At 54.1% G+C, this 12,199-nt stretch overlaps 1 protein-coding gene across 12 annotated transcripts in view; it reads left to right on the top strand.

Annotated features, from left to right (window-relative positions):
- Positions 1-12,199, top strand: part of FGFR1 (fibroblast growth factor receptor 1) — a 48,129-nt gene that overhangs the window by 22,721 nt on the left and 13,209 nt on the right. For 2 of the 12 annotated variants that reach the window (XM_060291697.2, XM_030833544.2), the window contains exons 3-4: positions 10,469-10,735; positions 12,084-12,167. In XM_060291697.2, coding sequence (XP_060147680.1) covers positions 10,469-10,735; positions 12,084-12,167 — 351 coding nt within the window. Of the gene's footprint in view, positions 1-10,465; positions 10,736-11,164; positions 11,731-12,083; positions 12,174-12,199 lie in introns of those variants that run through there. The other 10 variants (XM_060291696.2, XM_060291694.1, XM_030833536.2 and 7 more) reach the window with 7 other exon arrangements.

Here is a 12,199-nt window from a genome sequence, read left to right as displayed (position 1 = left end):
AATTCTGAAACAGCTGTGGCCTCGACTAATTCATCAGCAAGTTTAGGGAGCGGCAGCGTTTTCCTACGCAGCTACTGGTGCTTCCTTCCCCAAACCAGCTCCGAGGAGCATGGGGGAGGGGAGGCCGTCCCAAGGCCCTGGGAGGGGGCGGGGTGGGGGGAGAGCCATACATTCTTTTCTTCAAGGAACCTGACCGGACTCTAAGGTCAGCGCCCGGCGGATTGGGAGCTGCAGGGCTACCTCTTGGCTGTCCTCCTTCCCCCACTCTTAATGATCTTTCCATTACAGAACCCAGACCAGGAAGTGCCTGACAGGTCACAGCTGCAGACACATGGCTGGGAGGCCTGGGCTCTGGGCCAGTGGTGGGAGGGTCTGAGTTCCCCTTCGAGCAGCGGGACCCCTACACACACACACACGCACACGCACACGCACACACACGCACACCCCACTTCAGCTAGTCGTCCAGCTTTTCCCTGACAGCTCAGGGGAAGGTGTTCTTACTTCTGTGTTGTCACAGTCGGTGGCCGGTGGTACTTTTGCTTTGAGCTTAGGATGTGATTGTAATAAAGGCAGGAGAAGTCCCCCAGCTGAGGGTCCAGACCCCTGTGCTTACAGCCCACACAAGTGTCCTTACTGGGCTTGCGGTTCTTTGGGGGAAGTTTTCCATCAATGAACAAGGCTCTCCAGCTTCTCTTTCCAAAATAGGAACCCCCCTGAACATGGCTCTAGAAGCTTCCCGGGCGCCCAGGGCAGTTGTAAGGCACAGCCTTAATGCTGCCCAAACAACCACTCTGATTCTATCGAGATACCCAGTTCAAAACATTTTGCGCGGAAGGTCTAGAGGCAGGAGCATGGGCTCTGCAAACACACAGACCTGGGTGGGTAGAGCCCCCTTCATTTTATCCTCTTCACCGAGGCCAGCTCCTTCCACATACAAGTTTGCTCAGGAAATGTTAATTTACCCTAAACTGTGTCCGAGGGGGGCAGTTGTCACGCAGGAATTTCTGTCTCCACCGCCAGCTGTGTTGTTGGCTTTCTTCCCTGAATCTGCCAAGGCTGATTCCTCTGGTGCCAAATGTGAGCCGGTGACACAAACTTCTAGGAACCGGGAGCTGAGGCCCTCCCTTCCCGGTGGCTGCAAGGCACCTACCTTTGCTCTTTACGCTTCTTCCTGCACGTCTTAGGTGAACTTGCCCCTTCCCAGAGCAGCTCTCTCTTCCAGGTAATGTAGAGCAGCCCAGGGTACCAGGAATCCTTTTGGGAAATGGGTGGAGGACGCATTTTTCTTTCCAGCTCTGCCCAGAGTGCGTCTGTAAACATTGGGGAGAGAGGAAGAGGGGAGATTTCTTTTAAAAACAACTCCTGGGCGCATTCCTTTGTTAATCACGTAATTACAGCCCTGTCCCCGGCCTGAAAGTGTTCTCCTCCTCGTGGTGGGAGGTATTGGGGAGGGGTGGGTGTTACCCAATCTCTAGGAGGGAAGAAAGTACAGGTACCAAGGAGGCATCAGCTGGAACCCAGCACTGGGGCTTGAACCCCAGACTCCACTTTGATGCTGGGTTACCCGTCGCCACATCTCTGGGAAGGTTTGCACAGAATGCTGGGCCTCCCCTGCCCAACCACTTCCTGCGGAGCTGGTTTTGGGGGGTCTTGGGGTGGGTGCAGGGCCCTGGCTGTGGCTTTGGCCAGCACAGGCGGCTCTGCGCTAAATTACAGTGACGAGATGGGACAACACAAAAGCCCCCAAATCTTTTTTTAATAAAAACAAAACACACCTCCCAGCCCCAAGCCCCTGGGCTGCTGAATGGCGATGGCTTCCTGTCAGGATTAGCTGGGCTGCCTGGGCATGTGTGCACTGCCTTTCTCCTCAGGAAATACCTTTAGTAAGCCCTGGTGGGGTCCCCATGGCAACGCGAGAGGGGACCTGCTGACTGAGGCCATTCAGCTCCCATTGTTGCCGGGCCCCTTTGTCGGGAGCTGTATTGCAGCCTCTGTGGCAAACACAGCAGTTTGCACCGTTTTGTCAGGCTGAACGTGGAGTCTTTACATTTTAATGGGCTCTTCTGGCAGTGGCCCATTTGCATGCAAAATGCTCCTTCTTACTTCTGTCCCTTTTTCTATTAAAAAAAACAACAAACCCTACACTCCAAATCTCCCTGGGTCAGGGGCCCGGTGAACACAGCTGGATCTGGGTGTCAGGCCCCGCTAATTGATCTGGTGTCCCCGGCTCCCCTCCCACCCATGGCTGTGCGCCCCATTTCTGCAGCTCTCCCTGCCTGTTGGGGATGCCTCGCGTCCAGGGAATCTCACATCTGGAGGGCTTCCTCCATGGACCCTCCCACCGTTGCAGGATGACCGTTGTTCCCTGGGATTTCGGTGAGAACCCCCTCTGACCTGGCCTTGCTAGACTAAAGTAAGTTTTCAGTTCCATTTCAAAGCCAAAGTAACGTCATAAAAACCTCGGCCGAGGGCTCCCGGAGCCCCACTGGGCTGTTCTGTGTTTCTTTTAAGTTGCTTTCAAAGCCACCCCGAGTTCCTCCCCCACCCACAATTGCCCCCTCATTTATCTCTGGGGAGTTTGTGCCGAGACTGTAAACATTCCTGGACCACCAGTTCCCCACGTTACCGGAGAGGATGGCCCTTCTCTCCTAACTTTCTCAACCCAGAGACGCAAAAGCAAAAGGATTTCATAGGGATGACAGCCATGGAGAGCCCCTGCCCGAGACAACACGCATGGATCTGTGGAGGGCTGGTTATTCAAGCCCTACACCCGTCCCCTTCGGAGTGCGGTATAGACACGACACCACACCTGACCTCAGAGGGTAGATGAGACATGCACTTACGGACCAGCCCTCAGCCGAGCAGCTTGAATGAGTGCATGATAAAGCCATGAGTTTTTTTAAAATTTTTATTGGAGTATAGTTGATTTACAGTGTTGTGTTAGTTTCAGGTATACAGCAGAGTGAATCCGTTATACATATATCCATTCTTCTTCAGATTCTTTTCCCCATATAGGCCATTACAGAGTATTCTGTAGAATAGAGTTCCCTGTGCTATAACGTAGGTCCTTATTAGTTAGCTGTTTTATATATAGAAATGTGTGTATGTCAATCCCAATCTCCCAATTTATCCCTCCGCCTTCCCCTCACCCCGTGGTAACCACAAGCTTATTTCCTATGTCACATTACAAATGAGAGGAGGAACAGAGCCGCGGAAGTCTCCGGAGAATGAGTTTTCACGTCTGGGGAAGTGGTGGAGAGATAGGAAAACAAGGTGTTTTAGGAGAAAGCAAAATAAAGGGCAGTGAGGGTACTGGCTGCAGAGGTGGAACCAGGAGAGCTGGGTGGGAGGGGGTAGCTGAGAGACCCCCAGGTCCTGGAGGAGGACACAAACTGCGCTCTCGGGGGGCCTGAGGGGATGGGATGCAGAGGGCCAGGAGTGCAACACTCGGGATGTGTAATCAGGAGAGCTGGCCCAAGGGAAGGGGTGGCCAGCCTCTTTGCCTAATGTTCTGGATCATCTCAGTGGATCAGGCAGGGGTCATCGGAGGGCATCAGTTCAGCTGTAAGCTGCGCTCGAGAGGGAGGGGTTGGGACCAGAGGAGGTGTCAGGGATTGAGCCAGGGACCCAGGCAGGAGGGAGGGGTCGTGCCGCATACTTGTGGCCAAGGCAGAGCTGTAGGTACCTCCCAATGCCACGTGTGCTGGGTGAAGGGCCCAGGACCCAGCAGACCCAGCACCTAGAGCCAGCGCTGAGCCCTGTTTTGTGACTTTGGGAGAAGTCTCTCTGCCTCCACTGTCCTGTGTCTAAATGGAATAAATGCAGGTGAACATGAACGTGGATAAACGCGCCTTGTGAAGTATCAGGCGCCATACTGAAACAGGGCATGACTGTTGGCCCTGGTCTGCCAGTGTCCCAGTGCCGCCGCACCCACTCCACAATCTCCTCCTCCGCCACGTGCGCACAGTCACAGCTCCTCAACTTCGAGTAGCTCAGCAGGGCTGGGAAAGTACATTTGTAAGGAAGAAAACAGAGTTATAAAGCAGTAGTTGTGGGGCGGATGAAAAGGGAAGGATGAGGCCAAAGTAACCAACTGCAGAATCCCCTGTGAGAAGGTAGGAGACACGGGCGCCGTCAGACGAGACCCTGGGGCCGACCAGAAAGCGTTTCCGTTGTCTTCTGGAAGTCAAGGATTGCAAAGACAGTGAAAATAAGGGCTGCCTTTCAAAGCGGTAGACCTGGGCTCCAGATGTGTGGGGATTGTGGAGAGCCAGGCCACCTGGGTGCGAATCCCTGCTCAGCCACTTAACTGACTAGGTGGGCCGCCTTGGACACATCCTGAACCTCCAGGTGCCTCAGGGTCCCCTCCCTAAAATGAGGATGATAGTACCCACTCCACAGGGTTGTGGAGCAGCTGTCAGCTTCTATACCCACAGGGTAGAGATAAGAGTGGTTATTGGGCTCCCCTGGTGGCACAGTGGTTGAGAGTCCGCCTGCAGATGCAGGGGACACGGGTTCGTGCCCCAGTCCGGGAGGATCCCACATGCTGCGGAGCGGCTGGGCCCGTGAGCCATGGCCACTGAGACTGTGCGTCCGGAGCCTGTGCTCCGCAACGGGAGAGACCACAACAGTGAGAGGCCCGTGTGCCGCAAAAAAAAAAAAAAGAGTGGTTATCAACCTCATAGGGTTGCTGTGAGGATTCAGTGATAGTGTGTGTTAAAAGTGTTCACAGGATGTGGGATGTATATAGTAAGCATACTGCCCGCATTGGTGTTACTGTTTTCAGAGTTGTTTAAGGATCCCAAGATAATATATGGGGAGGCGCGTGGTCAGTCGCAAAGCGCTATGCAAGTATGTTGTTATTCCTTCCTGGGTTCGTGCAAAGTTGTGAGGCTCGGGGATGGATGACTTCCAGACCGAACTGGTTCTTATGGGACCAGGGCTGGTGAAATGGTATTTCAGTAATACATTTTCAGGTATTTTCGTCCTTGTGGCATGAAAGGCCTGCATTCACAGTCTCTGCAGAGAAACGTGTTCCCTGGGACTTCTTGAATGGTTCTGTTCTATCCCCCACCTTATAAGTTGAAATCACCTTGGGGGCTGTTTTCTACTATGTTTTCTTTTGTTCCAAGCAGGCCATGCGTCTGGCCTCATCTCCCATCCCCTTCATTCCGAGGCACAGCACTGCTCATAAGCACCTCATCCTTTTCTGCTCCCCCCAAAGTTTCGCTCCCTTTCCCTACCGTCATGTTCCCCTGTGCTGTGAACATCGCCGTCTGCACTGACCACCAGTACTTGAGTTCTGAAACCTCAGAGCCTGTGCTGGATCACCTGTCCTGGGCTCTCTCACCTGTCCCGTTGCCTCGTGTTGTATGATCAAGTATCGCATAAATCTTATCACCCTGGCTAGCACAAGGTTAACCAGCCCTTCCGCTGCTTAGTTTAATCCTTTACATCTCTTTGCCCGGTAACAGGGGCTCACAGAGACACCTAGTGATAGCCATTCTGGAGAAAGCCTCTGTCTTCTTGGATTTTTTGGAAACTGGGGTTTCATCTTCTAATGACAACGTTTGTATGGATTTGAGCCTCCTTAAGGCCATTCCCTACCCTACATGGTGCCCATGGCTGGAGAAGACTCAGAGTTCAGAATCAAGAACTTGGATCTGATCTGATGAACCCAGGGCAGAACTGCCTGCTAGATGACAGTGGCAGATTTCTGCCATAAGCCAAATGCTACATCCTGTTGGCTCGTTGGGAATTACAAAGCCCTGGTATTTTGGAGGAAAGTAGGAAGGGAGAGGGACACAGTAGGGCCCCGTGAACGTTAATCACGTTCCTAGACTTGAGAGCACTGCCCCTCACCTCTAGCTGCTTCCTTGAGGATTACTAAAAAGTCTGGGTCCCCTGTCTGCTCCTAATTCCCCCTGGGGGATGGAGGGGCTCCATCAGAGAAGCAGGACGGGGTTGAATCCCTTTCCCTCCCACTAAAGGGGGTACCAGGTCCAGCCTGCACAGCCTTCCACAGTCCACCTGCCAGCTGCACCGTCCCAGGAGCTGCCCAGGACCACAGTGCTCCTGAACCCCAGATTCAGGCAGCTATGCAGGAGGCTTTGTCCTCTCCTTGTCTTCTGGAGAGATGGCCAAGTTGTTGACGGCCTTAATCCTCTAAGGGTGTGCAAGTTCAGCCCTAACCCTAAGCCTAACCATCTAGCTCCCGGTGGTGATGGTGGTGACTCTGATGCGGGCGTGGAAGCATGATGCACCGTTTTCCCACAGTGCACTCCAAGCATATTGTACCCAGAGCCTGGTCACCACGGAATCCAGATACCAAATGTCCTCCAGCCTCTGTTCCCCATCCCTCAGGAAGCGCGGGACACATAAAGCACGTGTGTGGGTTTGCCGTCTCCCTCAGCGTCCCCATTCCAGTTCATCACGTGCTCTAAGAGTTGGAATGTCTTTTCAAGTTGCTGAGCAATAAACTGCTTTCTCTTCTTCATCGTTCATGGCCAGCCCAGTAAAGCTGTCAGTTGGCTCCTTTCTTGACTGCTAACAACACGTAGAGCCCTGGTCCATGGGTCTCGGCCAGAGAAAGGCCAGCTCAGTAGAGATGGAGCCACAGATACAAGGGCCTTTCCAATGAGGGCGTAAATGGGGGACCCTGGAAAGACCAAAAGAGAATGGAGAGTAGTGACGTGATTGTCGCAGGCGGCCGGTGAGCAGTGATGTCCTGCATCAGCCGCCTTACAGAGGACTCTCCAAGGTCGGGGCTGCTACTCCAGGGGGTGACATAGAGGGGCAGGGCCCCGTAAAGCAGCAAGCGGTCCATTACCGTTCCATCACCTCCTAAACGAAAGCAGTGTTTACCTGCTTTGTCAGTGGAGACTTTGACACACATCCGAGAGCACTATTAGCCATGAAAAAAAATCACCCAAGAGCCGTCAGCTGGTTTTTGGTTCTTCCAAAAATTAGTCTGTGCCGGACGCGAGCTTCAGTTCAAGGCCTACTGAGTATTTTCTGAGTTTCTGACGTGGTTAGGCACTGTGGGAAAACTATGATAGGCAATTCTGCCCTGAGTTGCTGGCTGTTTCTTAGGCGAGACATGGACACTTTTGACAGTTAGGAAACAGTGCGCCCAAATTTCCATCAACCAATGAATGGATTCATAAAATGTGGTATATCCACTCAATGGAATATTATTTGGCTGTTAAAAGGAATGAAGTACTGAGACATGATACAACATGGAAGAACCATGAAAACATGCTCAAAGAAAGGAGGAGGACACAAAAGACTGTATATTGTGCAGATCCATTGATATGAACTATCGAGCGTAGGCACATCTATACAGACAAAGCAGATCAGTGGTTGCCTAGACTGGGGGAGGGGGAGAGGACAGGGAGTGACTCCTAATGGGTACAGGGTTTCTTTTGGGGGTGATGCAAATGTTCTAAAGTCAGATGGTGGTGATTGCTGCATAATTTGGTGAATATACTGAAAAGCATTGAATGATACACTCTAAATGGGTGAATTTATGTGAATAAGTAATTTATGGTAGTGAATTATTATCTCAATAAAGTTGTTTGAAAAAGCAACAGTGCAACACGGTACGGAACTGAGTGTGCATCGTTGTGGTTCAGACGGTTACTGTTGTACAGAAAATGAGGGTAGAGACACTCGTGCCAGCAGAAGGCTTCCTGGGTGTCTCGGATGGTACACTTTGAGTAGGTGGGTAGGAGGGCTCTAGAGAGATGCCCGACAGTCTTGAGCAGAAGTAAGTTTCATTGTGGGGCAGAAGTAAGGCAGTTCGTGCAGGAAACATTCAGACTTGGAGCAGAAAGTGCGGACGAGGTCGCATGTGGAGGTGGGAACAGACTGTGACGAGTGTTGAATGCCAAGCACGGGGTTAGAGTACATCCTCTACACAGCACAGGATACTGATCAGGAGAATGAATGGGACCAGCTCACCAGGGCCTGGAACATCAGGGGGAGCTTTACCTCCAGCAGCAGGGACAAGAAAGCTGGCTCTTGAGGCTTTAACGGACCACGTACGAGAGTTTTGTTCGCACGTCCTGGTTGGAATGAGCGGGAAGTTTAGGATCCAAGCTGGAATCAGCTAGAGCTTGGTCTCAGCAGGACCAGTCTCCCTTTGCTGCTTTCTCCTGGGGAAACGCCCGTGTGCCCCTTGCTACCTTTTTGTTTCTGGGACCTGTCAAAATAGGCTGTGATGCCAGAGGCTGAGAATTTGCGTTTACCGGAGTTTACTGTTTGACCAACGGCTGGTACAGATCACGAGCTGCAAAATATTTAATCAGTGAGGTCATTGCAGGGAAATAAGATTTGATCCACAGGAGCGTCTTCTGTTCTCCTGAAGGGTCAAGTCTGAACGGCTTTTCTTCTGCCTTCTTTTGGCAAAACCACAAACCATTAAAAATGGAAAGAATAACTTTTTTTCCAAGACCCACAAAAGCTTATATTTAATGAGCTGTGTGGTCTGCTCACCTTTGGTGGCGTTCCTCTTGACGTGACTCACAGAAATAAATGAGTGCGGGCCTCGTGGTTCTCAAACCCTTTGAAAGCAGCACTCCCTTTCTGATGACTCCATATTTGCCCAATATTTAAGACAGAGCCCTTGGGTCGAAGGGCGCCGGGGCCTGCAGCCTTGGCCTCTGAGCCTTATCCGAGGCCCCTCTGAGCAAAACTACTGTTAGTTCTTGGCTCCCAGGACACTCATTTCTTCATTGGTGAGGTTTCTAGAAGAAACCTGTTTGGGACTTCAGGAGTTTTTTTAAAATGAGGTGGTGAAGGAGAAGAGGGAGTTTGGAAGGGAAGGTGATGAAGAGACAGTGCATCATTGTTACGTCATTCCGCGTGCACGTATTGCCAGCTGTCACGTGCCAGGGCCCTACTGGGTGCTGGGATTTGAAGGTAAATGTGACACGTCCCCACACGCACAACCCAGTCGGGAAAGGGGACTTTCCTTCAGTGTGACAAGTGAGAAGGGAGAGCACCTGACCCAGAGTGGAGTCAGAAAGGGCTTTGAGGGACTTCCTTGGTGGTCCAGTGGTTAAGACTCTGAGCTTCCAATGCAGGGGGTACGGGTTCAGTCCCTGGTCGGGGAACTAAGATCCCACGTGGCAGCGTGGCCAAAACAAACAAACAAACAAAAAAGAGAGGAAGGGTTTGAGGCAGTTTCCAGCCAGGCTGAGAACCGGAGGGTGTGTGGACGAGCCAGGCAGAGATGCAAGTCCCGGCAGGGCAGTAGGGCCAGGTGCCTTTCAGAGCCTCGCTCATCAGGGCCTGCAGGGCAGGGGGCCCCCGGCGAGCCTCTGGTGATGAACCCATGGTGAGAAAGAAGGAAGGTTCCAAAAGGCAGCAGAAACTAGTCAGGTGGTAGACGGGAACTGCAGCAGGTGTGTTCTTCTGGTGGGCGATGGACAGTGGACAGAAGATGCCGAGAGCAGGCTTGCATGTCCCAAGAGGAACTAGGAGGTGCGTTTCCCCCTTGTTAGTGCAGAAGGGTCCGCCTGGGATGGTGGCCTCTTTCTGTGTCCGGCCTCAGGCCTTCTTGTTAGCGTGAGTGCAGTGCTGCTGGTGGAGAGGGGTGGGTGTGCGGATCCCCAGACTCTGGGGAAGGAGAGGTGAGGGGAAGTAGATGTGTGTGCCCGTGTGTCGGAGGGGGGCAGGGGAGAGGAAGGTGGGGGGCTGGAGAGGGGGAGCCCTGCAGTGGGACGAGGAGAAAGGAGCTTTGTGTGCAATGGCTTTTGCTGCCAGAGCAAGTGTGGGTTTTGTGGCAGCTGCCGGCCTCCGTTCCTAATATAGTCAAAAGGTCCGAATCCTCTGGCCCAACACCTGTTAGCTAGAGGCTCCCCTGAGCTGACCTTCCCTTGAGCTGTCTCTCCCACATATGCACCCTGTGCATCAGACCCATTGCGGGGCTCAGACCCCCCAGTGCTAAATCACTTGAACCCAGACACCTCCCATGACAAACTGCCCCCCACGTGGATGGGGGCTGCTGGGTTTGTGGCAGGGGGGCTTGTTCAACGGTTCCGAGGGAAAGGGGTAAGGCTGCCCCAGCCAGAAGCAAACGGGGTGTTCCTCCGGGAAGCGGCCACTCTTGGCAAAGAGCTGAGTGTGTGGGGAGGGGACACTCTGGACGCACAGGGGTCCTGGGAAGGGCCGGCTGCCCCCCTAGGATGGAGAGAAATGAACCCTGAACCGCTTAATGCTGCTGCAGCTGCTTCCTAACTTTGCCTCTTTCTTCCTTTGCCCTCTGGAGGAGTGGGGTGGAGAGGAAGCGATGGGGGTGCCCAGGTAGCCAGCCGTCTCCCGACTGACCCATCTTCCCATTCCCCCCTCCCCAGCTCCGTAGCCCCTGGGATGCTGCAACTCAGTGCGGCTGGCATAATGCCCTTTGTCTTTCCCCCCTCCCCCCCACCCCGCTTCCTCTTCCCGGCCCCTGTGGCGGCAGCAGCCCAGCCCTGGGGAGCCCCCGTGGAAGTGGAGTCCCTCCTGGTCCACCCCGGTGACCTGCTGCAGCTCCGCTGTCGGCTGCGGGACGATGTTCAGAGCATCAACTGGCTGCGGGACGGGGTGCAGCTGGTGGAAAGCAACCGCACCCGCATCACGGGGGAGGAGGTGGAGGTGCGGGATTCCGTGCCCGCCGACTCCGGCCTCTACGCCTGCGTGACCAGCAGCCCCTCGGGCAGCGATACCACCTACTTCTCCGTCAACGTCTCAGGTTGGTAGCAAAGCCCGCCCTCCCCCTCCCTCAGACCCCCTGCCCTCCAACCCTGTCTGCTGGTTTCCGGGGGGAGGCAGGCCCTCTGCCCGGCTGTGATCTGCCCCTACTCTGCTGCAGAAGCTGCTGCCCACTAACATCGCTCCCTGCCCGCCGCGTGGCTTAGCTCTCAGGGGTGACGCGTGGTGCCGGCCTCAGGCCAGAGAGCAGGGGCTTCCGGGACCTACCTCGGAGGTGATTGCGGACACATCGGGGGCAGTGAGACACTGTGATTTCTCCACCACAGCTTGCCCAGTCCTCCGGGCGCTACGAGGGCCGAGGCAACTTCCACCCTCTCACTCCCTGGCCATTTGGACTTGGTACTGGGCTTAGTAATTAGCACCCCCGAATACGTGGTGAGGTCCCCGGGTGATGGGGGATGACCCAGGTGCGCCGCCGTATCCACGGCTTCCAGAGCTGTTAGGGCAGCCAGGGAACCCTAGGGCTCTGTGACTTTCGGGATCTGCCACTTGTAGGATGCGACTTGTACAAAACCTTAGGATTAAATAAGGTGGAGCTGGAATTGTCTTTATGCCGTTTGTGCGTCCCCGGGTGCGGGCCTGGCATCTCCTCCCCCGGGTGTCATCTAGAACCTGCCCCTAACTGAGGGACTTGCCTCCTTTTTTTCCCTCCAGACCCCCAAAAGCACTAGAAAGGACTGGAAAAAGATCTGGCATGAACCCTGATTGGTGACCACATGCTAAAAGGGGTGGATACTTGTTGGGGACAGGTGTTGGCAGCTGCGGACTGTGTTGTGGGCTCCCTGTCTGCTCTGGTTAAGAAGGGCAGCTCCCAGACCTCAGCAGATGCGTGCTAGGAAAAATCCAACTCTACGTCGTTCAGCCCGTGGCTTCGGAAATGGCTTCTGGCCGCAGTGCCTAGATCTGGGTTTCCAAAGGAGGACACAGGTTCCCTGGCTGCTAGTTCTGAGACCCTGCGCATCCAGGCGATGCTGAGTTGAGTGAGCCTCTGAATGCAGGGTGGAGTTAAATTGAAGAGAGCCCACCTGCCCGCCGTGGAGCTGCCCAGTGTGAAGGCTTCTTCTGGGCAGAGGAGGGCAGGGCGTCGGGGTCGGTGGAGGAGGGCAACACGCACAGAGCGTGCAGTTCTTAAATAAACCGTGTCTCTCCCTCCGAGGGACAGGCACTAAGGGAGGAGTGGGGCCGGGGGACAGTATGGGGAGGGGTAGCTGCGGTCATCTATAACTGGACTGGCCTTTGTGTTCCTTGGGTGGTTGTTGATTGGATGGGAATCTCGCCAGCCCCTGTTCCCTTGGAGGGACGTCAGTACCCCTTTCTCCTTCCCGTAGATGCTCTCCCCTCCTCGGAGGACGATGATGACGATGATGACTCCTCTTCAGAGGAGAAAGAGACAGATAACACCAAACCAAACCGTATGCGTGAGACACTGTTTCCTACCTTACTG

Source organism: Globicephala melas, chromosome 21 (genome assembly GCF_963455315.2).
Source record: "Globicephala melas chromosome 21, mGloMel1.2, whole genome shotgun sequence".
NCBI classification, from domain to species: Eukaryota; Metazoa; Chordata; class Mammalia; order Artiodactyla; family Delphinidae; genus Globicephala; species Globicephala melas.
Note: the sequence above shows the minus strand (reverse complement) of the source record. Positions and strands in the feature narration are given on the sequence as shown.